At 38.5% G+C, this 26830-nt stretch overlaps 1 protein-coding gene across 1 annotated transcript in view; it reads left to right on the top strand.

Moving 5' to 3' along the window:
• Positions 1–26830, top strand: part of Fbxl13 (F-box and leucine rich repeat protein 13) — a 208680-nt gene that overhangs the window by 176013 nt on the left and 5837 nt on the right. The window contains exons 19-20 of the mRNA XM_005319523.4: positions 7932–8066; positions 15634–15797. Coding sequence (XP_005319580.1) covers positions 7932–8066; positions 15634–15797 — 299 coding nt within the window. The remainder of the gene's footprint in view (positions 1–7931; positions 8067–15633; positions 15798–26830) is intronic.

Here is a 26830-nt window from a genome sequence, read left to right as displayed (position 1 = left end):
TCTATCCACTCTTTCTGGCTGATTTTTATGACTTATATAATTTTCCTGCCCTTCTCATCAGATAGAGGCTCCTAGGGGAAGTGCCAGGTAATTGGGCCATTGACATTAATTTTTAAAAAATTTATCTTAAATGGAAAAAAATGCTGCACAATTGCACATACCTGTGATCCCAGTGGCTTGGGAGATTGGGGCAAGAGGATTGCAATTTCAAAGCCAGCCTCAGCAACTTAGCAAGATCCTGTCTCTAAAAAGGCTGGGAGTGTGGCATAATGGTTGAGTGCCTCTGGGTTCAATCCTTGTTCAAAAAAAAAAAAAAAAAAAAAAAGGAAAAAAAGTATTGGTTATGCCACAGGCCACAAATACAAAACAAAACAAAAAACCTAATTGCCCTTTGTCCAACCCTGGCTTATTTTTATTTTAGAGATAAAATATAAAACTTTGGTTTTTTTTCAATAAATTCTAATTACCAAAAAATATAATACAAAGATATTTTGTTTTGATGTGTTCCTGGTTATTTTTTCCTTAAATTTTTCTGATATATAACCTCTTTCACTCACTACCCTTTTTTATTCTTTAGCCATCACCCCCATCACATTCTATATTTTAAGTAGAATTCCCTTCTTTTTACCAAATGCCCAGGATCTGTGCCAACATTAATCCACCAAAATTTATCGATAACCCAACATGTATTATCGAGTAGGTATCCTCAGAGTAAGCAAATGAATAAGATGATATATTTTAGTGTGACAAGAACATATTAGAACTTCTAGAACTTTTATTTAGATTTATTTTTATCATATACATTTGTTCATTTATATGTTTATAATATTGAAAATATTTAAACACTTTGATATCATTATAATTTACAAAGTACATTAATATAAATTTATTGAAAGTACACTCTCAAAATATTTTTACCATGGTGTTCATGATTTTAAAAATTTGGCAACCAGAGCCACAGGGAAAATTTTGACAAATATTACTAGTTACTATTTATCGACTACCTACTATGTGCAAGATACTATTCAATTGTTTTATTCATATTAACTTAGTTAATATCCTCAACAACTCTATGAAGTGGGTGCCTTAGTAAGGTATCATGCTATTCCTATGTTGCAGAAGAGAACATTAAGGCCTAGAAAGGTTGAGTGTCTTATTCAGAGACAAAGGACTTCTGGTTGCAGGATTTGAACTCAGGCCAGCAGGCCCTCAGACCTTGCTCTTAACCAACCCTGTACACTGCCCTTGGCAGTTATTGAACCGAGTGAAATATAGGACCAGACAATGTTCTGAGGGCCTTCTGCCCTCTAAGGGAATTCATTATCCTCACAGATGTGCTCAGAAGAACTCTCCATTCCCTTTAGACACTCTCCCATCTTGAATAAGTGTACAGGCCAGGTGTTGGGGCTACAAAGATAAATTGGACATCGATTCTGTCCTCAAAAAGCTACAGTCAATGAAGAAGATAAGATAGTTTCATAAAAATTATAATGGGAGCAGAAAGTCTCTGGAAGAGGCATTTCTGCCACATGAGGAATTGGGAATTCTTTATAGAGAAAGCTACATTTCAGCTTTGCCACTGATTTAGCATACACCTTGGACCAATTATTGTGCCTCAGATTTTCCATGGATGAGCTAAAGCTAAAGCTTCTTCCCTTGATCACCATAAAATTTTGTAGTACATTTCATTATGAGAGTATCTTTGGGAGTACTTGCTTTGGGTCTTGGCCTTTCCCTTTTTCCCTTTCGTTGAGTCCTTTACACATAGAAAAACTGGATGCTCCTGTGATGTTGGGCCTTAGCTAGGCCTTTGTTCAGCCTGGTTTCCTGACAGGGAGGGTGGGAGACAGGAGGGGCATCTCACCAGGAGAGTCCTCAGGCTCCTCTGCAGACTGGGTTTTGTTGCCCAGGCCATGACCATACCTACCCTCTCCAGTGCCTGGTGGGAAGAACACCGTCTTTGGTGGACTGTACCTCTACACTTCATAGGATAGGAGGCCTAAGAAACTGCAGTTTTATATTTAATTTATAACTTAAAATTGTGAAAGTTGTAATTTTAGCCTTTAAAGCAGCCCAAAATAGCCTTCATTATAAAAATTGGTCTTGAAAGCATAATATTTTACCAGTTATGAACTGACAAAGGGAAAAAACAAACCAACTTTTCAGTAGAACTAATCAGGACCTAATTCGGCAAACAATCAACAGAATGTGTCATGAGTATGAACCATGAAATGAGCTTTTTGAAGGCTAAGAACTGCCACCTGTCGAGGTGGTTTAAGTCAGGATGTTGGCGGAAATCATTATTGTGACCATCAACAACTGTGAGTGAAAGTCTCCTCTACATACCCAATATAGGAATGTAGTCAGTAAACCCCCGCACTGTGACTCAGCTCAGCAGACACAGAGAAGAAATGATTTAACTCACTAGGAGCTGTGGAAGTTTTCTTTAAGATTATTAATCCAGAGCAAAACTGGCTGATATGGGATGAGAGTCAAACTTGAGAATTTTTGCATTTTCTCTCCATCCTCACTATAAAAGCCTCTGACTTGGAAGAAGCTTAGTGAGCATTTTCCAAGAAAAGAAAATAAATGGCATTGATATATGGATCATTCTGTAGCAGTGGAGCCAGAGTGCATAGGATAAATTTATCTGTGGGGGAAAATGAGATTTCATGAGTGATTGCAGACTTAAGTCCTTAACATGACTTGCATGTCTCTTAAGGAAAATGTGAATTACTAGAGAGGAAAGGTTCTTAGTTCTCGATTTGCCACTTATTTAGCCTACACCTTGGACTAATCATTGTGCCTCAGATTTTCCATGGATGAGAATGCTACCATGCATGTATCAAGTTGTGTATGACAAATGATTTAATGCTACCGTGCATGTAGCTTATAGTCATTTTATAAGTTATTTAATTTAAAACATTGGAGAAATTGTTTCAAAGGATATTAAGAGCTTTGAAAATGTATAAAGCAGGATTGGTTTGAATAGACCAAAGACATTGGCAGATACTGCTGAAGAGGGTTTAATTTCCCTTTAAAGCTGCTCTTCTTTCAGTAAATTATTCTTAAAGTTTAAATATTTTTTCTTGCTATCAATTTGCTCTGGTTCCTCAAACTCTATCCATTCTCTAAGTAGAAAACAATGTTATCCTGTTCCCTGCAACATTCTTATATTATTAAAAGACTTCTTAATTTTCTGGAAGACACTTGTATAGGATCGACCAACCTGCTGGTAATTATTGAGAATTTACTATCTTCTAAACATTATGCTTGTGAGGGGGTATTAAAACTAGCAGAGTTACAGACAGTACCACAAGACTTACTGAATTCTTATTGAAAAGACTGTGAATCTCTGAGTTTAGATTCAAGGCCATTGATTCCAAACATTTGAAGATAGCTTCCCTTCTGTGTCATTCTGGGTGTGTCCCCGAGGCTTTTTTTTTTTTTTTAAATCTCCAGTGTTACAGACCTGACTAGTAGTTGTTTCCAATTTTCGACATCATGTAGTTGCTAGACAAGACAGATTTCCATGAAAGTCATAATGCAAGAATGAGTCAAATACTGTAAGTGCTGAATCAGGTGAAAAAGACAAGTTTGTATGAGATCACAGTAAAGAATTAATACTGTTTGCTGTTGTGATCAGAAAAAGATGATTTAAGGTTAAATGACCTATATCTTTTGGTTTTTCTGAAAGCATAAGTGATTATTATTGTTGTTATTATTATGTCATACAAAAATCCCAGTAAGAGTTAACATTTATTTTATTCTTTTTAATGATTTTACATTTTTAAATTTCCAACTTTTTTATTGATTTTTTAATATATAACAACAGAATGCATTACAATTCATATTACACATATAGAGCACATTTTTTTCATATCTCTGATTGTATATAAAGTATGTTCACACCAATTCGTGTCTTCATACATGACTTTGGATAATGATGTTCATCACATTCCACCATCATTTCTAACCCCATGTTCTCCTTCCACCCCTCTGCCCTATCTAGGGTTTGTCTATTCCTCCCATGCTGCTCCTCCCTACCCTACTAGGAATCAGACTCCTTATATCAGAGAAAACATTCAGCATTTGTTTTTTATCTTCTAACTCCATCCATTTACCTGCAAATGCTATGATTTTATTCTCTCTTATTGTTGAGTAATATTCCATTGTGTATAAATGCCACATTTTTTTATCCATTTATCTACTGAAGGGCATCTGAGTTGGTTCCACAGTTTAGCTATTATGAATTGTGCTACTAATAATTTTACATTTTTAATTAACAAAATTATATTTATTTATGGAATATAACATGACATTTCAATATATGAATACATTGTGGAATAGCTACACCAAGCTAATTAACATACCCTTCATCTCACATACTCATTATTTCTCACATTTAAAAAAAAATCTACTCTCAGAAATTTTCAAGTATACAATACACTACTATTAACTTTAGTAACCCTGTTTGTTGTACAATAAACCCTTTCTCTCCTAATGGGGGAAAAAATGTATATCATCCTTGATCACATGCCAACTTAACCTTGTCTGTATGGTTCCAATTTAATGTATGTGTTGCTTAAGCAGTAATTAAAATTCATAGAGTGCTTACTATGTGCCAAGCACTAACCAATGTGCTACATATTGTCCCTCAAATAACATTGTATACAATATAAAATTTTATAGATTGTTCAAGAATCTATATTTTGTCAGAAACCATATATGTGTATGTGTAATTTCATATCATCTCCACAATCCCTTTTAATATGAATGTTATTTCTGTTTTACCCAATGAGACACCATGGCTTGGAGAGGTGTAGTAACCCACACAGTGGCAGGGCCAGGCTTCTGACCCCACTTTGCATGATGCCACAGTCCCAGTCTTGTCTTCTGTGCTACATTGCTTCTCCTGATAATTGTCCTTCTTCTATGAACTTACTGAAGAACACTGGGTAACTAGTTCTTTCCAATCTTAGAGCTAAAACAAAAGGAACTAGGCATAAGCAGTATGAGAGAAAACCACAGGTGGTTCTACCTCTAGAGTCAGCCTGATGGCCATGAACTGAGCCAGTAGCCCAGGTCTTTGCCTCAGTTTTAAAAGGAAAATAACAGGCAGTCCAATGGACATCCATTTTTACATATAAATAAGGACCACTTCACTAGTAATCCTGTATGTTTATTAAAATTTAATAATTATTATAATTTAATACTTTTAGAACTTGAGCTGCTTTAAAATGAGGCAAAACCTTTGGGAATGATTGAGTATGAAGATAGTTCTAATTCTTGAAATTTGGGCAAAGGACTTTTCTTATAAATATTATCTTGAATAGTTGCTGATTTCCAATTTCTACTTGTCTTGACTTATTAATCTTTCTTTGTAATTACTGTTAGTGTTTACCTTTGTGTACCATTTTGTTCTTTTTAAACTGCTGGGTTGTAAACTCTTAACTGTTATTTCCACATGGTTTGTTTGTTTGTTTGTTTGTTTATTTATTTATTTAATTTTTTAAAAAATAATGTGATTTTTATTCTGAAAATAATGGCGAGCTTTTAACCAGGAAAGCATTCAGATTATATTTATGGTTATTTCCTACAATTTTTAAATTTTATTAATCATTAGTTATATGTGACAACAGAATGCAATTCAACTTATATTACACAAAGAGAGCACAATTTTTCATTGTCTCTGAACCCAAAGTAGAGTCACACCATTCATGTTTTCGTACACGTATTTAGGGTAATGATGTCCGTCTCATTCCACTGTCTTTCCTTCCCCCATGTTCCCACCTTCCCCTCCCTCCCCTTTGCCCTATCTAAAATTCCTCTATTCCTCCCAAGCTCCCTCCCAACCCCCTTTATGAATCTGCATCCTTATATCAGAGAAGATATTTGGCATTTGTTTTTTGGGATTGGCTAACTTCACTTAGCATTATATTCTCCAACTCCATCCATTTACCTGCAAATGCCATGATTTTATTCTCTTTTAACATATTAATATTCCATTGTGTATATATGCCAAATTTTCTTTATCCATTCATCCACTGAAGGGCATCTAGGTTGGATTCACAATTTAGCTATTGTGAATTGTGCTGCCATAAACATTGATGTGGCTGTATCCCTGTAGCATGCTGTTTTAAGTCCTTTGGGCATAGACCAAGAAGTGGGATAGCTGGTCAAATGGTGGTGCCATTCCCAGTTTTCCATAGATTCTCCATGCTGCTTTCCAGATTGGTTGCACCAGTTTGCAGTCCCACCAGCAGTGTAAGAGTGTGCCCTTTGCCCCACATCCTCACCAGTTTGCAGTCCCACCAGCAGTGTAAGAGTGTGCCCTTTGCCCCACATCCTCACCAAAACTAGTTGTTTGTATTCTTAACAGCTGCCATTCTGACAGGACAGGAGTGATTTGCATTTCTCTAATTTCTAGAGATGTTGAACTTTTTTTTTTTTTTTACATATTTGTTGATTGTTTATCATCTTCTGAGAAGTGTCTGTTCAATTTTTTGGCCCATTTATTGATTGAATTATTTGTGGTTTTTTTTTATGTTAAGATTTTGAGTTCTTTATATATCCTGGAGATTAGTGCTCTATCTGATGTATGTGTGTGTGCTACAAATTTGTTCCCATTCTGTAGGCTCTCTATTCACCTCACTGTTTCTTTTGCTGAGAAGAAGCTTTTGATTTTGAATCCATCCCATTTATTGATTCTTGATTTTAGTTCTTGTGCTATAAGAGTCTTATTAAGGAAGTAGGGGCCTAATCTGACATGATGGATATTTGGGTCTACTTTTTCTTCTCTTAGGTGCAGGATGTCTGGTTTAATTCCTAGGTCCTTGATGCACTTTGAGTTTTGTGCATGGTGAGAGAGAAGGGTTTAATTTCATTTTATTACATATGGATTTCCAGTTTTTCCAGCACCATTTGTTGACGAGGCTATCTTTTCTCCAAAATATGTTTTTGGCACTTTTGTCTAATATTAGATAACTGTATTTATGTGGGTTTGTCTCTGTGTCATCTATTCTGTACCACTCTATTTTGGTGCCAATGTCATGCTGTTTTTGTTACTATTGCTCTATAGTATAGTTTAAGGTCTGGTATAGTGATGCCACCTGCTTCACTCTTCTAGCTAAGGATTGCTTTAGCTATTCTGGGCCACATGGTCTATTTTTATCACTCAGGTCTCTTTGTTTTTCCTGAAAATTAAGAAATACAAAGATAAAAAGAAGAATTCCTAAGTCCTAATGACTTCCAGGTCTTTTTATAGCCCTAGAAATTTCAGATGAATATTTTGTCATTTCAGAATAATGTGAGAGAATAGATATTATTTTCCTAATTAGAAGAGGAAACTGGGGCTCAAGAAAGTGAAGTGACTTGCTAAGTTCTTGGAGGTTATAAATGTTGAAAATGAAATTAAAACTCAAATTTTGGGGCTCAAGAAAGTGAAGTGACTTGCTAAGTTCTTGGAGGTTATAAATGTTGAAAATGAAATTAAAACTCAAAGAATTCACTTTTTTTTAAATTAGCTTCCACTGTCAACCCCAGAGATTAGTTTGCCATCTAATCTCACCTCCTGATATATCTTCCTCTATTTATTTGACTGAATATAACTCTAATAATTATTTATCATATGAGTCAAACTTCTTCAGAGGTAACTTTAGAAAAACTTAATTTTATTAGTAGGATTGAATTTTATTACTAAGCTGTCCAACTGATATGTGAATATCTTTTGTTATAAAGAGATTTGGGATGTTATGTTATTTCATTTTGTTTGGGACAATATGGAAACATTTATATTTGGGAGACTGAAATGTATACTAAGTAAACTGCCATAGGTAAGATGGCTCTAAATATATACAGTATATATAACATTTGAATAAAGACTAAGTAAAACAAACAAACACCCTCTAACCTAGGGATTTCTCTTGCAGGCATTCTGCAAAAACTCTGTGCTCTTGGAACACTTGGATGTCTCTTATTGTCTCCAGCTGTCAGATGATATTATTAAGACAATAGCCATTTACTGTGTTTCCCTCACATCTCTCAGCATTGCTGGCTGTCCACAGGTATGTGAAGTAGTCAGAGCTCAAACATGTCAAATGGAAGCACTCCAGAGAACCCAGGCAGGGCAGCATTAATGGGCTGGACTCATGGTAGGACTGGTTTTCTTTGCCATGTCTGGGTATTCCTTATAGATTTTTTTTCCTATCCCCAAACTGGAAATTGCTTTAGGAGTTTATGTACCTTAAAGTAGAATTTTCAAAAAGTTAAAAACATAATTCCCATAAAATCATAAACATGTATTAAAGATTTATTTAATTCATTAATAAGAGAACTAACAAAATAATAAAGACAGTGTAAACAGCATTAGAACAAACTTGGTATTTATAGGAATTGAAGAAAGAAAGATTGTTGGATTGATTGTCAGGTTAGATCGAAAAGTGGTTAATGGTTAACAAAACAATACAACCATAACCTTGGGGGTATAGTTTCAGCAGATAGAAATAACTTGCATCTCTCTTCATTCAAAACATAAAGTGTTAACATCTAATGCTTCCTGAGTTTAACATGTAACTTCCCTGAGTTTGGGCTTTAATCAGTACTAATAGTATGTCAAACAAATGCACGGAAACCCTAGAGATTTCCTCAAGTGGGTCAGTTAAACAATATTCCAGTATGACACTGAAAAATCATACAATCATCTTTTGTCTTATTTTTGAGTTTCATAATTTTCTTGCATCTGTGCAAAAGAAATACATATTCATTGTAAAAAAATTTGACTACATATAAAAGCTTACAGAAAAAAGTAAAAATTCATTGTCCACCATTATCTCAACATAACCATTGTTGGCATTTTATACTTACTTTTAATATTTTTTTAGTTGTAGATAGACCCAATACCTTTATTTTCTTTATTTTTATGTGATGCCAGAGATTGAACCCAGTATCTCATGCATGCTAGGCAAGCGCTCTACCACTGAGCCATAACCCCAGCCCTTATACTTATTTTTATAGATTTTTTTCTTTGTACAAAGAGGTAGAAACAGTTACAAACAGAAGGTTTGTATTTTGTCTTTTTTTAAAAGGATCAACTTATACTTTCTAAAACACATTAACCTACTTTCTTTCCTCTTAATATACTATGGTCATATCCCCATATCAAGAGCTAGAAGTCTTGGATTCTGGATGAACATGGTAGACTGCATATACAAAAATAATTTTGTTTTGAAACCCCAATACAGCTGCAGATGAAGAGTGAGGGCCCATGTAGATAATAAAAATGGGTCATGAAAAAGAGCAACAAAATTTTGGGAGCTTGAAATTTAGCAGACATGAGAGAGCTTTAATCCTAAGACAACAGTAAAGAAAGCTGGAGAAAAAAAATCTTATTTAACTTGGAGGCACCTTGTACCTCTGGTACTACATTAAGAAGGGGTTAAAGTAAGAAAGACTGAGTTTAAAAATTCTTGAGAAGCACACAGTCTCTCAGATTTCCTCCTCTATAGCACACCTCTGGGAAGTTGTCCATCCTACCACAAACAGAAACCTAGAGATCCCTTGCCTTCCCCTCCCTTTCCTTCTCCTTCCACTGGGGATTGAACCTGGGGACACTCTAACATAAAGCTAGGTCCCCAGCCCTTTTTATTTTACTTTAACACAGGGTCTCATTAAGTTGCCCATGCTGGCCTTGAACTTGCTATCCTTCAGGCAAGATATTTCTTTATAGTGGGGGTGGGGTTGCCCTGTGCATTGTGGGATGTTTAACAGCATCCTTGCCCTCTATTCACTAGGTCAGGAACACCTAACCAGGCTGGGGTTAGCTGTGAGTGGAGGGTACAAAAGTGAAAAGGGGGACGTAGTGACTGAATGCTGAGTGCAAGACACTCAGGCACTTTTCCCTTAGTGTATCCAGAAATTGGCTACTAGATCTTTTCCTCCAGGCAGACTTGAAGCTTCTTCTCTGGAGGCCCTGGCTAGCCCAAGATGAAAGATCTAAAAATACTGACATTGGGGGGTTTTCCAACAACCAACCATCCTACCACCCTTCACTGACGTTGATGGTAGAGAAGCTCCACACTGTGCACTCAGAGTTTCCAGGCACTTTTTAGCTCTCACTATTAATCATGAACAGACACTCAAGGATTACCAGATCAAGAGGAAAAGACCAAAGCAAACTAACAGGAAAAACTTGAGGGGCTGGGGCAAGTGGCTTGGTGGTAAAATGCTTGCCTAGCATGTGTGAGGCCCTGAGTTCAATCTCCAGGCATGCGCGTGCGTGCGCATACACACACACACACACACACACACACACACACACACACACACAGAGTTAAAAAATATTTAAATCTTTTTAAAAAAATCCTCAGGTATTGCAAGGTTATTAGCTACTTTGCTCTCTTCCCTTGTGCACACCCACAGACTTCTATTTATACAGTGTCACTCCATTTCTCAAGATGCCTGTATTCTAGCAAGGCTACACATTCAGCTTCTGTGTTTTTAGTTTGTGTGGTGAGTGGATTAAGAGAGGGATGCTGGAACCTCCTAAATCTTCCACAGCTAATTGTGCAACAATAAAGAGGAGGAGGCAGTAGGGGAAGACATGTGGTAAACCATGACAAAATTAAGCCAGAAAGTTCACAGCAAAATTCTTTTTAATAACATAATTGTTTAGAGAGCTAGGGACACCAGATGTGTTTCTGCTCAGCATCACCTGGTTCTAGAAGCTGGACCAAGGAACCCGCATACTAGCGCCACCGAAAACTGACTCTGTTGCTTGAGCAGCGAGAGCTAACAGGGGCTCTCCATTTCATAGCAAAGGGTCACGTGGGCAACGCATAGCTTACTGGGAACTGCCCTGGCTGCAAAACAGGACAGATGGGCACAAGCTCTTTAGTGGCTCCACTAACTATGGAAGAAAGTAGCAGGATGAGAAAAGGAAAGGCTCCAATAAGAACAGGAAATTGGGCAGAGGATTGTTTTGTCTTCTTTGGTAAGAAGAAACTGAGGGAAATTTTCTATAAATTGGGATATTCTGTTGCAGACTGGAAGTTAAAGAATATGTTACATAAATAAGATGTCACAAACTGCACTGTGTATCAAAGGTCTAAGGGCAGGAAAAGGAACGGGAGTAGATGCTGATTATTTCTGATTATTTCAGAAACCCACTGTAAAGGAATAGTAGGATTTAGTTTTACCATCTGAATTGTTAATTACATTGTGGGTCAGATAAGTATCTTAATTAAAATGTGGTGACCATTATTTGGGTCAACCTGAGTATATCCCTCAACTCACGTCACTTCATCTCCAGTGGCCCAGCCCAATCTATTACACTTGCATTACTTTAGTGGGCCATAAAATACACCAGTATTTGGCTCATCATTGTATGCAAGGTTTCCCACAAGCCCACAGGTGAATTTTAAGTGTTTATTTTATATATCTCTTAAAAGGCCAATTTTCCCAAGCAGCCACCTCACCTCCACAGTGAGTCAGTACTGTGACCTCATCATACCCGCACTAAAATACCAGGAATACAAACATAGTTCAAATCAGGAGAAAGGCTGGCTGTTGTGGACCTACTTCAGAGGCCTCAGTACTGTTCTGTTACTTAACATTGTCATCCTTGATTCTTATATGATTTGAGGTAGGAGTTAATAAGGATTAGAAACAAAGAACCAGAGGGGCATGGGAGAAGGGAAAAATTAAAGCGAATCCCTGAACAACAATGACAAAATATTTCTGCAATGCACTTTGATGGAGAAAAAGTAATCTTATCCAAACCCCAGCCAGGGCTGTGGAATTGCATTTCTGCCTGTCAGGGAGGTGTAGGTGATGTGACATAGGTTCATCTGATGCTGTTTACCAACTTGGCTGAGTCTAGTGAGACAGAACACACTCATATGCAATAAGTCACATGAAACAGTTTATTATAAGCAGGTAGCAAGGGACAATAGAAGCCTAGGATTCATTAAGAGTAGGTCCACTAAGGCTCAGGAGAGCTTCCAGGGGGAATGAAGTCTCCAATACATATTCTACTTGCACCACAGCTGAGTAACTCCAGAAAATAGCCTTTTGTGGAGTTTATATCCTAGGGATAAAATGACACACTGAGCAGAAACACTAGAGACACATCACTACAAGGGGGGCTAGAACAGAACCCAGGTTGCTCTAGCCAATACTCCATCTCAGGATGTTGTGCTCCCATCACAGCCTACAGTTATTCTTGAAAACTGTGAGCAAGAAAATGAAGAGAACTGGGTGGATACAAAGTTAGCAGGAGAACTCTCCTGCAGCTATCATAGATCTGAGGAGGTAATTGAACCAGGCCACAAAACCCTGCTGCTCTTACCTGAGGCATTTCTCTCCAACTCATGGTAATATGATGAAACAGTGTATCACAAACATTATCAGAAATGTCTCCAGAGCTTTGATAACACTAGGAGATTAGAGTTAACAATACTTTTCGATTGTCTGTTTTTAATTAATCTTATTTACAGATGGGGAAGTTAGTAATGGAAAGGTATAGGCAATGGGCAAATGACAATGTTTACTGTAGTGACAACCTAGTCCCATAGACTTACATATAAAGGGACAGAAAGAAGATGTTTGCTGAATCTGGGACTCCCCAGGACAGACCTACCCTTTGCATCTTGATTTTCTTAGTGTAGCTGGCTCACCTTTGGAAATTCTTTCAGTTTAGGAGTTTAAAAATTGTCATAGGAGAATCAAAGGTTACAAGATCGGTGGATCATATTACAGTATATTAGAAACGGTGAGACTTTCATTACATGTTGTTGGCTAATATATTAGTTATGTAACCAGCCAGCCAAAACTTGATAGCTTAAAGGAACTACCATTTAATATACTCACAATTCTGTGGCCAGGTGGCACATGCCAGAGGCTTGGGAAACTGAGGTAGGAGGATAGAGAGTCAAAGCCAGCCTCAGCAACTTATTGAGAACATAAGCAACTCAGTGAGACCCTGTCTCTAAATAAAATATAAAAAAGGGCTGGGGATATGGTTCAGTGGTTAAGTGCCCCTGAGTTCAATCCCCGGTACCAAAAAAAAAAAAAAAAAAAAAAATCTGTTTGGACTGGTCTGGGTTGGGTGATTCTTCTGCTAATGGTTGTACCCAAGGTTGCCATGTAGCTGCTGCCATCTGTTGGTTCCACTTAGAGCTGATTGGTCCAGGGACCTCTGCTGAGATAGCATCTGCTTGCTTGACATGGTCTTATCCTAGGAGGTGATATTTGGGGTATTTATGGATTAAGGGCTGGGACTGGGGATGGAGATGATTTAGCTACATTTCTAGCTGAACTTCTTCATAGGGCACAAACACATTCCAAGAAGGCAAGGGGAAGGGGTGCTGGGGAAGTTGTGTTGTTCAGTATGTTGAATATCTTTAAAAATTCCCTAGAACTTAAATTACACTAATTAAGAAGTACTCCAGAATATTAAAAGTAGTTATGTTGAAATGATAAATATGTAATCGCTATTTTCCTTTGCTAATATTTGGCTCTGTGTTTAAGTTATTTCTAAAATATAAAATAACTGCCTTTAAAAAATAAGCCAAGGGGCTGGGGTTGTGGCTCAGCGGTAGAGCACTCATTTAGCAGGTGCGAGGCCCTGGGTTTGATCCTCAGCACCATATAAAAATAAACAAATAAAATAAAGGCATGCTGTCCATCTACAACTACAAAATTCCATCTACAACTGTGTTCCATCTACAACTGTGTTCCATCTACAACTACAAAATGAATGAGGGGAAGGGGAGCCCAAGATTCAGTCCATAACAAGCAAAATCAAGACTCTTCTTCCAGAGAATCAAAGGGAGATGAGTTGGGAATAACATAATCTCTGCCCTGGGACCAGACCTTGTTTCTGAGTTAGAAATGTAGCTAGACTCCATCCCCAGTTCCCAGTCCTTAATCCATAAATACTCCAAATGTCATCTACTTTATTGAGCATCTTGAACTTTTAATATATAGGAAATATTGAGCTTCTTTTCAACCTTTCATTATTAAGCAAAACCTACTAATACCCCGAGCTCCATCTGCCTTGAACTTTTCTGTCATCTCATTGTCCTTACTTTCATCTACAGTGCTGAGTACTTTTTTGTTTATTTTTTTCAATGATAGCCTCAGAGTACAACAGGAATGTCTGAAGGCATTTTCATTAGAATCAGTTGCAATTTGAACCTTGGTCCAAAGCATGATCTGGAAACAGGGCATGCTTAGACAATGACACCATCTATTTTTGCAGACCTAAAAGGCATATATTTTGAACTGAATTGCTTTTCTGCACAATTCTCCTAACTTTATGTTGAAAAACAAAAGCCAAGTCTCATGACATATATTTTTTAGAATGTTCAAACATAAAGTAAGAAATTAAATCCAGTTGGAGAAAGATTCCTTTGGGGAGAGTAATCTAGTTGATTCTGCAGCAAGTCTCAGCTCAGCTATAAATTCAAAAGCTAGGCCCTGAGTAAGTGAAATAAACTAAGAAATGGAGTTGAATTACCTCTGCAGGACATCTGGTCAAACTTGCAAGATGTGGGAATATTCAACAGAGTTTCTCAGAGAGTGGAATTCATATAGTCTCTGTGGCTTCTGCTGTTCTTTTCCCATGATGCCACCTTTCTTACACACAATCCATCAGATATGTCCACACCCTTTTCATAGGAATCTGATCTCATTTGCAAGTTAACTTCAGGGAAAAAAATATATATATTCAAACCTATATTTTATAGGTTTGAAACATACAATGTTATTAAGAATACCTTTCCAAATTGAATGGATTTTAGCCTTAGAATGGATTTTAAAGCCAAGCCCCATCTCTATGACATTTTATAAGTTGCTCATTTTGCTGTGACAGGTATCACAAAGGAAATTCTGATGAAGTTTCTCATCCAAATCAGTGGATTTTAAGATGACAACAAAATCACTGCCACTTGTGGCAGACATTTTGCTATTCTATCTTATTTAGAAATAGAATTACACCACTAACTTGGCTCATCACATGGGTGAAAGAATCTGCAAGAGGCTTGATTTTGCTTGTTATAAACAGTCCATCTTGGGCTCCCCTTCCCCTCATTCATATGTTGAACTTTTTGTCAAACTTACAAGATGTGGGGACCCTCATCTTGGATGGGATTTGTGTTATCTTTGTGACTTCTGCTCTTATTCCTCTCCTGGCCTTCAAACATCTATCTCACCTACTTGTCTCTTTCCACAACCTGGCTATTCTACCTTTCTTACACACACCCATGTGACAATATCAGGAGGTGGAGACATTGGGAGGTAAACAGGTTTAGAAGAGATCATGAGTGGAGCTTCCATTATGGGATTTTGTCCTTATGAGAAAAGACTAGGGTATGTATGATCTCACTGCCATGTGAGAATATGGCAAGGTGGCAGACATCTGCAAACAAGAAAGAGAAGCCTCACCAGACACCAAATGTGCAGGCACATGATCCTGATATTGACCATGATTTTGGATTTCCCAACCTCAAATTCTGAGAAACACTTGATGTTTAAGCTGTCCATATTTTATTGTGGCAGCCCAAACTGACTAAGACATTGTTCTTCTGTAGGATAAGTTTGAATAACCAGTACTTACTTTGGCTGTGTGTTCAGATTACTGACTTGGCAATAGAGATGTTATCAGCAAAATGCCGTTACCTGCATATTTTGGATATCTCTGGTTGTATCCGACTTACTGACCAAATCCTTGACGACCTTAAGGTAGGCTGCAAACAACTCCGGATCCTTAAGATGCAATACTGCAGACACATTTCCATGTAAGTATGCTGCTGAGCACAGAGCTTTGAGAATGACTTTCTGAGGAATAGAATACATGGCTATGACATTTGTAATACACAGTGACTTTCAGTGTTAAGAAATTTCATTTGTTTATTTTTTACCTACTTAAATCTAACATTTTGAGTAGAAGCGTGGAAGTTCTCTTCTAAACTGGTCTTTGTGGTGTCATATCCCTTTCCCAGTGGCCCTTCTACTTTAAGCACCTTCCTTTCCTTGACCAAGCAGGTGTCCCAAGCTTAACTCTGCCTCTGTAGCTTATCTCTAGCTCTTTCTCTACTGCTCCTTTCTCAAAGTACAATCCATTTAGTTAATTTTCCCTAGGGCTAGGAAAATAATCGGATTAAACAAGCTCACAATAAATCTTTTTTCCTCTATTACTAAGGGTGAAAATATGTAAGTATTTTAATTGACCTAATGAAATAGTTTGTGAAATGTGCAGAAGCAGAATCCTGACATTCCCTAAAAAGGTCAGGTTCTTTTCTGCAACCGGGAAAAATTAATATTAAGAATTAACATTATCAAAGTCTAAAGGACAGAATGTGGTCCAAGCATTTATTTTAAAAAAACTTTTTTATTCTAATTTGTTATGTATGACAGTAGAATGCATCACAATTTTTATTACACACATAGAACACAATTTTTCATATCTCTGGTAGTACACAAAGTAGAGTCACACCATTCATGTCTTCATCCATGTACTTAGGGTAATGATACCCATCTCATTTCACCATCTCTCCTACCCACATTACCCCCTCCCTTCCCCTGCCTCCCCTTTGTGCTATCTAGAGTTCCTCTAATCCTGCCATGCATCCACCAACTCCATTATGAATCAGTATCCTTATATCAGAGAAAACATTCAGCATTTGTTTTTTTGGGATTAGCTAACTTCACTTAGCATTATATTTTCCAATTCCATCCATTTACCTGCAAATGCCATGATTTTATTCTGTTTTAATGCTGAATAGTATTCCATTGTGTGAATATACCACATTTTCTTTATCCATTGTGAAGTGTGATGCCATAAACATTGATGTGACTGTGTCCCTTTAGCATGCTGTTTTTAAGTCCTTTGGGTGTAGACCAAGAAGTGGGATAGCTGGTCAAATGGTGGTTCCATTTCCAGTTTCCCAAAGATTCTCCATGCCGCTTTCCAGATTAGTTGCACCAATTTGCAGTCCCACCAGCCATGTAAGAGTGTGCCCTTTGCCCCACATCCTCCCCAACATTTGTTGTTGTTTATATTCTTAATAGCTGCCATTCTGACTGGAGTGAGATAAAATCTTAGAGTAGTTTTGATTTGCATTTCTCTAATTTCTAGAGATGTTGAACATTTTTAAAAATATTTGTTGATTGTATATCATCTTCTAAAAAGTGTCTGTTCAACTCCTTGGCCCATTTATTGATTGGGTTATTTGTGGGGGTTTTTTGATTTGATTTTTTGAGTTTTTTATATATCCTAGAGATTAGTGCTGTATCTGATGTGTGTGTGGTAAAAATTTGCTCCCAAAATGTAGGCTCTCTACTCACCTCACTGATTGTTTCTTTTGCTGAGAAGAATCTTTTAATTTTGAATCCATCCCATTTATTGATTCTTAATTTTAATTCCTTTGCTATTGGAGTCTAAGGAAGTCAGGGCCTAATCCAACATGATGGAGATTTGGGCCTGCTTTTTCTTCTGTTAGGTACAGGGTGTCTGGTTTAATTCCTAGGTCCTTCATCCACTTTGAATTTTGTGCATGGTGAGAGTGAGGGGTTTAATTTCATTTTATTACATATGGATTTCCAGTTTTTCCAGCATCATTTGTTGAAAAGGCTATCTTTTCTCCAATGTATGTTTTTGGTGACTTTGTTTAATATAAGATAACTGTAGTTATGTGGATTGTTTCTGTGTCCTCTATTCTGTACCTTTGGTCTACCAATCTTATTTTGGTGCCAATACCATGCCATTTTTTATACTATTGCTCTGTAGTATAGTTTAAGGTCTGGTATAGTGATGCCACCTGCTTTACTCTTCTTGCTAAGAATTGCTTTAGCTATTCTGGGTCTCTTATTTTCCAGTTGTATTTCATGACTTATTTTTCTATTTCTATGACATTGGGATTTTGACTGGAATTGCATTAAATCTATATATTGATTTTGGTAGTATGGTTATTTTGACAATATTAATCTGCCTATCCAAGAACAAGGTAGATCTTTCCATCTTCTAAGGAAATAATTTAATTTTTTTCTTTAGCATTCTGTAGTTTTCATTATAGAGGTTTTTCACCTCTTTCGTTAAGTTGATTCCCATGTATTTTATTTTTTTTTTGAGGCTATTGTAAATTGGGTAATTTTCCTCATTATTCTATCAGATCATAATGGAATGAAACTAGAAAACAATGATAAAATAAAAAATAAAAGCTACTCCAACACCTGGAGAGTAAATAATATGCTACTGAATGAACAATGAGTTGCAAAAGACATCAAGGAGGAGGTTAAAAAATTAAATGAGAACACTGATACAACATATCAAAATCTCTGGGACACTATTAAGGCAGTACTAAGAGGAAAGTTCATTCCTTAAAAGAAGAAAAAGTCAACAAATAAATGACCTAACATTACATCTCAAAGCCCTAGAAAAAGAAGAACAAACCAACACAAAAATTAGTAGAAGACAGGAAATAATTAAAATCAGAGCTAAAACCAATGAAATTGAAACAAAAGAAACAACTGAAAAGGTTGACAAAACAGAAAGTTGGTTCTTTGGAAAAAAATAAATAAAACTGACAAACCCTTAGCCATGCTAATGAAGAGAAGGAGAGAGAAAACTCAAATTACTAACATACATGATAAAAAGGAAAACATCACAACAGACACTATAAAAATATAAAAGATAATCAGAAATTATTCAAAAACTTGTACTTCAATAAAATAGAAAATATTGAAGACATCGAAAAATTTCTAGAGTCATATAATTTGCACAAATTGAATCAGGATGATATACACAATTTAAACAGATCAATTTCAAGTGATAAAATAGAAGATACCATCAGAAGTCTACCAACCAAGAAAGACCAGGACCAGATGGATACACAGCTGAGTTCTATAAGATCTTTTTTTTTTTTTATTGTTGGTTGTTCAAAACATTACATAGTTCTTAATATATCATATTTCACAGTTTGATTCAAGTGGGTTATGAACTCCCAATTTTACCCCGTATACAGATTGCTGTATCACATCAGTTACCCTTCCATTGATTTACATATTGCCATTCTAGTGACTGATGTATTCTGCTGTCTATCCTATTCTCTACTATCCCCCCTCCCCTCCCTCCCCCCCCTCCCCTCCCCTCTTCTCTCTCTACCCCCTCTACTGTAAATCATTTCTTCCACTTGTATTATCTTGTCTTACCCCTCCTTTCCTCTTATATGTAATTTTGTATAACCCTGAGGATCACCTTCCATTTCCATGTGATTTCCCTTCTCACTCCCTTTCCCTCCCACCTCTCATCCCTGTTTAATGTTAATCTTCTTCTCAAGCTCTTCGTCCCTACCCTGTCCTTGGTTACTCCCCTTATATCAAAGGAGTCATTTGGCATTTGTTTTTTAAAGATTGGCTAGCTTCACTTAGCATAATATGCTCTAATGCCATCCATTTCCCTCCAAATTCTATGATTTTGTCATTTTTTAATGCAGAGTAATACTCCATTGTGTATAAATGCCACATTTCTTTTTATCCATTCATCTATTCAAGGGCATCTAGGGTGGTTCCACAATCTTGCTATCGTGAATTGTGCTGCTATGAACATCGATGTAGCAGTGTCCCTGTAGCATGCTCTTATTAGGTCTTTAGGGAATAGACCGGGAAGGGGAATAGCTGGGTCAAATGGTGGTTCCATTCCCAGCTTTCCAAGAAATCTCCATACTGCTTTCCAAATTGGCTGCACCAATTTGCAGTCCTACCAACAATGAACAAGTGTACCCTTTTCCCCACATCCTCACAAGCACTTGTTGTTGTTGGACTTCATGATGGCTGCCAATCTTACTGGAGTGAGATGGTATCTTAGGGTGGTTTTGATTTGCATTTCTCTGACTGCTAGCGATGGTGAGCATTTTTTCATGTACTTATTGATTGATTGTATGTCCTCCTCTGAGAAGTGTCTGTTCAGGTCCTTGGCCCATTTATTGATTGGGTTATTTGTTATATTATTGTCTAATTTTTTGAGTTCTTTGTATACTCTAGATATTAGGGCTCTATCTGAAGTGTGTGGAGTAAAGATTTGTTCCCAGGATGTAGGCTCCCTGTTTATCTCTTATTGTTTCTTTTGCTGAGAAAAAACTTTTTAGTTTGAGTAAGTCCCATTTGTTGATTCTAGTTGTTAACTCTTGCGCTATGGGTGTCCTATTGAGGAATTTGGAGCCTGACCCCACAGTATGTAGATCATAGCCAACTTTTTCTTCTATCAGACGCCGTGTCTCTGATTTAATATCAAGCTCCTTGATCCATTTTGAGTTAACTTTTGTGCATGGCGAGAGAAAGGGATTCAGATTCATTTTGATGCAAATGGATTTCCAGTTTTCCCAGCACCATTTGTTGAAGATGCTATCCTTCCTCCATTGCATGCTTTTAGCCCCTTTATCAAATATAAGATAGTTGTAGTTTTGTGGATTGGTTACTGTGTCCTCTATTCTATACCATTGGTCCACCCGCCTGTTTTGGTACCAGTACCATGCTGTTTTTGTTACTATTGCTCTGTAGTATAGTTTGGAGTCTGGTATTGCTATACCGCCTGATTCACACTTCCTGCTTAGCATTGTTTTTCCTATTCTGGGTCTTTTATTATTCCATATGAATTTCATGATTGTTTTATCTATTTCTACAAGAAATGCTATTGGGATTTTGATTGGCATTGCATTGAACTTATAGAGGACTTTTGGTAATATCGCCATTTTGATGATTTAGTTCTGCCTATCCATGAACAAGGGTATATTTTTCCATCTTCTAAGGTCTTCTTCAATATCTCTCTTTAGGGTTCTGTAGTTTTCATTGTATAAGTCTTTCACCTCTTTTGTTAGGTTGATTCCCAAGTATTTTATTTTTTGGGGGGATATTGTGAATGGAGTAGTTGTCCTCATTTCCGTTTCAGAGGATTTGTCGCTGATATACAGGAATGCATTTGATTTATGCGTGTTGATCTTATATCCTGCCACTTTGCTGAATTCATTTATTAGCTCTAATAGTTTCTTTGTAGACCCTTTTGGGTCTGCTAGGTATAGAATCATGTCACCTGCAAATAGTGATAATTTAAGTTCTTCTTTTCCTATTTTTATGCCTTTAATTTCTTTCGTCTGTCTAATTGCTCTGGCCAGTGTTTTGAGGACTATGTTGAACAGAAGTGGTGAGAGAGGGCATCCCTGTCTTGTACCAGATCTTAGAGGGAATGCCTTCAATTTTTCTCCATTCAGAATGATGCTGGCCTGTGGCTTATCGTAGATTGCTTTTACAATGTTGAGGTATGATCCTGTTATCCCTAATTTTTCTAGAGTTTTAAACATAAAGGGATGCTGTACTTTGTCGAATGCTTTTTCTGCATCTATCGAGATGATCATATGGTTCTTATTTTTAAGTCTATTGATGTGGTGAATAACATTTATTGATTTCCGTATATTGAACCAGCCTTGCATCCCAGGGATGAATCCTACTTGATCATGGTGTATAATTTTTTTGATATATTTTTTAATCCGATTCGCCAGAATTTTATTGAGGATTTTTGCATCTAGGTTCATTAGAGATATTGGTCTGTAGTTTTCTTTCTTTGAAGTGTCTTTGTCTGGTTTAGGCATCAGGGTGATGTTGGCCTCGTAGAATGTATTTGGAAGTTCTCCCTCTTTTTCTATTTCCTGAAATAGCTTGAAAAGTATTGGTGTTAGTTCCTCTTTAAAGGTTTTGTAAAACTCTGCTGTATACCCATCTGGTCCTGGGCTTTTCTTAGTTGGTAGTCTTTTGATGGTTTCTTCTATTTCTTCTATTGTTATTGGTCTGTTTAGGTTGTCTATATCCTCCTGACTCAATCTGGGCAGATCATAAGACTTAAGAAATTTATCTATGCCTTCACTATCTTCTCTTTTATTGGAGTATAAGGATTCAAAATAATTTCTGATTATCTTCTGTATTTCTGAAGTGTCTGTTGTGATATTGCCTTTTTCATCCCGTATGCTAGTAATTTGGGTTCTCTCTCTTCTTCTCTTTGTTAGCATGACTAAGGGTCTGTCGATTTTATTTATTTTTTCAAAGAACCAACTTTTAGTTTTGTCGATTTTTTCAATTGTTTCTTTTGTTTCGATTTCATTAATTTCAGCTCTGATTTTAATTATTTCTTGTCTTCTACTTCTTTTGCTGTTATTTTGCTCTTCTTTTCTAGGATTTTGAGATGAAGTATGAGATCATTTATTTGTTGGTTTTTTTCTTTTTTTAAGGAATGAACTCCAAGCAATGAATTTTCCTCTTAGAACTGCTTTCAATGTGTCCCATAGATTCCGATATGTTGTGTCTGTGTTTTCATTTAACTCTAAGAAGTTTTTAATTTCCTCCTTGATGTCTTCTAAAACCCATTGATCATTCAGTAATCTATTGTTCATTCTTCAAGTGACGCATGATTTTTCCTTCCTTCTTTTATCATTGATTTTCAGTTTCATTCCATTATGATCAGATACGATGCATGGTATTATCTCTACTCCTTTATATTGTCTAAGAGTTGCCCTGTGACATAATATATGATCTATTTTTGAGAAGGTTCCATATGCTGCTGAGAAAAAAGTGTAGCTACTTGATGTTGGGTGGTATAGTCTATATATGTCAATTAAGTCTAGGTTGTTAATTGTGTTATTGAGTTCTATAATTTCCTTATTTAACTTTTGTTTGGAAGATCTGTCCAGTGGTGAGAGAGGTGTGTTGAAGTCTCCCATGATTATTGTATGGTGGTCTATTAGACTCTTGAACTTGAGAAGAGTTTGCTTGATGAACATAGCTGCACCATTATTTGGGGCATATATATTTATGATTGTTATGTCTTGTTGGTGTATGGTTCCCTTGAGCAGTATGAAGTGTCCTTCTTTATCCCTTTTGATTAACTTTGGCTTGAAATCTATTTTATTTGATATGAATATGGACACTCCTGCTTGTTTCCGCAGTCCATATGAGTGGTATGATTTTTCCCAACCTTTCACCTTCAGTCTATGTATATCTTTTCCTATCAGATGCGTCTCCTGTAGGCAGTATATTGTTGGGTCTTGTTTTGTGATCCATTCAACTAGCCTGTGTCTCTTAATTGGTCAGTTTAAGCCATTCACATTTAGTGTTATTATTGAGATATGGTTTGTTCTTCCAGCCATATTTGTTTATTAATGTTACTAAACCTGATTTGTTTTCCTCTTTGATTACTTTCCCCCCTTTACTGTCCTACCTCCCACTGTTGGTTTTCAGTGTTATTTTCCATTTCCTCTTTCTGTAATGTTTTGCCAAGGATTTTTTGAAGAGATGGTTTTCTAGCTGCAAATTCTTTTAACTTTTGTTTATCGTGGAAGGTTTTAATTTCATCTTCCATCCTGAAGCTTAATTTTGCCGGATACACGATTCTTGGTTGGAACCCATTTTCTTTCAGTGTTTGAAATATGTTATTCCAGGATCTTCTAGCTTTCAGAGTCTGTGTTGAGAGATCAGCTGTTTTCCTGATTGGTTTACCCCTAAATGTAATCTGCTTCCTTTCTCTTGTAGCTTTTAAAATTCTCTCCTTATTCTGTATGTTGGACATCTTCATTATAATGTGTCTAGGTGTGGATCTCTTATGATTTTGCACATTCGGTGTCCTGTAGGCTTCTAGGATTTGGGATTCTGTCTCATTCTTCAAGTCTGGGAAGTTTTCTCATATTATTTCACTGAATAGATTGTTTATTCCTTTGGTTTGGAGCTCTGTGCCTTCCTGTATCCCAATGACTCTTAAGTTTGGTCTTTTAATATTATCCCATAATTCTTGGATGTTCTGCTCATGGTTTCTTAGCAGACTTGCTGAGCTGTCTATGTTCTTTTCAAGTTGAAATACTTTGTCTTCATTGTCTGATGTTCTATCTTCTAAGTGATCTACTCTGCTGGTAGTATTCTCAATTGAGTTTTTAAGTTGGTTTATTGCTTCCTGCATTTCTAGGATTTCTATTTGTTTGTTTTTTATTACCTCTATCTCCCTGTGAAATTGATCTTTTACTTCCTGGATTTGTTTATGTAGTTCCTTGTCAATGTGATCTTTCATTGTCTGATTTTGCTGTCTCATGTCTTCCTTGAGACTCCAGATCATCTGAAGCATGTATATCCTGAACTCTTTATCTGACATTCCATCTGTTGCAGCTATTACCTCTTCTAAAGTTGAGTTGAACTGCATTGCTTGTGGTCCTTTCTTTCCTTGTCTTTTCATACTGCTCACGTTTCTTTCTGCTTGGTGAAACTGTTGTGTTTTTGAAATTTACCCCCTATTTATTTATATTGCTCTTGTATAGTTGGGAAGTCTCCCCTGCAGGGCGAGTAGTGGCTGTGCTCCTCCTCTAATTAGGGTGGTCTGTCTACCACGCTGGTCGGTCGCAGGTCTGCCCCCCACTGCAGGCGTGGGTGGAGGCTCTGCTCTGCCCCACTCCAATTGTGGTGACGTAACTACCACGCCCTCGGGTCGTTGGTCCTGATCCGGATGTGGGCAGCAGCTCTGCTCGATCCCCACTCCAATTGGTGTGACGCGTCTACCACGCTGGCAGGCCGGCAGTTCTGCACAGCCCCCACTCCCAATGGGGGTACCTGACTGCCTCTCCAACGGGTCGCTGAGCCCCCTCCGGACACAGGCGGTGGCCCTGCTCCACCTCCACTCCAACTAGTGTGACGTGACTGCTTTGGTGCTACGTGTCCCCCACGCTGGCAGGCTACCGGGCTTGTCCTGCCAGTGGGTCGCAGGTCTGCCTACCTTGCAGGCTCAGATGGAGGCTCTGCACAGCCCCTACTCCAAATGGAGTTACTTGGCTACCGCGCCGTCGGGTCGCTGGTCCTATTCTAGGCGTGGGCGGCTACTCTCTTCGGCCCCAGCTGCAGTTTGGGTGTTGTGATACCACGCCGGCGGGTCACTTGGCCTGCTCTGGGCGCTGGCGGCAGCTCCACTCTGCCCCCCCCAGCCCCCACAGCCCCCAGCAGGACCCTGACCGAGAAGCAGTCACCGCAGGTTCCCTATCCCTGGGCCAAAGCAGCTTCGGGAGCTAGAACCTGGCCTCTCGGATCCCGATGCACGCTCCGCTGGGGGCTGGCTCCAAGGAGCGCCCCCCCGCGGGTTCCCCAGCCCCAGGCCAAAGCTGCTCCAGGAGCCAGAGCCAGCCGCTCCAAGCTCTCCAAACTCGGTGCACGCTCCGCTGGGCACAGGCTCAAAGACGCAGTCCCTGCGGGCTCCCCAGCCCGGGCCAAAACTGTTCCAGGAGTCAGAACCCAGCCGCCTGGAGCTCAGCACATGCTCCACTTGGAGCTGGCCTCCACACACAGTCTCCGCAGGTTCCCCAACCCTGGGCCAAGGCAGCCCCAGGGACCAGAATCCGGCCGCTCAGAGCCCGGCGCATGCCTTGCTAGGAACGAGCCCCCAGGAGTATTCTCGACAGGTTCTCCAGCCCAGAGCCTGAGCGATCTGTCTGGGAGACGCAGGCAAATACCAGCCTGAAATCACCTGTTCCGTAGCTGAATGCGCTGAGATCGGTAGAAAACAGGGATGATTACATCATCTCTCCAAGATGGCGGCTGCTGTCCTCCTCCGTGGTCTGACCGGTGTCGGGATCCGCGAACTGGACCGCTTCTCTGTCTCAAAGCCGGAATTCAGCACTAAGCGCAGCCATTGTACCACTGGCGGGAGGCCCCAGAATCTGCATCGCTGCACCCCCGCTCCGGCACCTCGCCGCTTCCCCGAGCGCGCCGCAGACTCCAGCTGCAGGGCGTTCCCCCATCAGGCAATGCGACCCTCCGTGCGGAGAAATCGCAGAGAAATCGCCCTCCACCGGGCTCTCACAGCCGAACCTCGCGCGATGGACATCTGTCCACTAGATTCTGGAGCACCTCAATTTCACTGGAAATTCCCAACAAGCCGTTTCACCTCGTCTTTCTCCCACTCAGTGACGCTGCGCACTGGGGTGATACACTCCCTTCGCCGCCATCTTCCTTTCCCCACCGAACTCGCGATCTCTCTGTGTGTCACAGCTTCAGGGCAGCGGTTGTCATGGTCTGTGTGATTGGCGCCCTCTTGGGGCTGGGCAGAGCATGGCTGCCCTCAGTGTTCCTGAGGTCCTTATGGGGACCTGGGCGCTCCTGGGCCAGGATCCTGCAGCTCTGAGACCTGGTGGGGCGGAGGCCTATAAGATCTTTAATGAAGAAATAATACCAATACTCCTCAAATTATTTTGTGAAATAGAAAAAGAGGGAGCACTTCCAAACTCATTCTATGAGACTAGTATCACCCTGATTCCAAAACCAGGAAAAGACGCATCAAAGAAAGAAAACTTCAAATCAATATCTCTAACGAACATAGATGTAAAAATTCTCAATAAAATTCTGGCAAATCGATACAAAAACATGCCAAAAAGATCATGCACCATGATCAAGTGGGATTCATCCCAGGGATACAAGGTTAGTTCAGCATATGGAAATCAATAAATGTAATTCATCACATCAACAGAGTTAAAGACAAGAATCATATGATCACCTCAACAGATGCAGAAAAAAGCATTTGACAAAATACAGTACCCCTTCATGTTCAAAACACTAGAAAAACTAGGGATAACAGGAACATAACTCAACATCATAAAAGCTATCTATGCTAAACTCCAGGTCAACTTCATTTGAAATGGAGAAAAATTGAAAGCATTCCCTCTAAAACTGGAACAAGACAGGGATGCCTCTTTCACTACTACTATTTAACATAGGTCTTAAAACACTGGCCAGAGCAATTAGACGGATGAAAGAAATTAAA

Source organism: Ictidomys tridecemlineatus, chromosome 2 (genome assembly GCF_052094955.1).
Source record: "Ictidomys tridecemlineatus isolate mIctTri1 chromosome 2, mIctTri1.hap1, whole genome shotgun sequence".
Classification (NCBI taxonomy): domain Eukaryota; kingdom Metazoa; phylum Chordata; class Mammalia; order Rodentia; family Sciuridae; genus Ictidomys; species Ictidomys tridecemlineatus.
The sequence above is the reverse complement of the archived record's forward strand: the minus strand, read 5'-3'. Positions and strand labels throughout refer to the sequence as shown.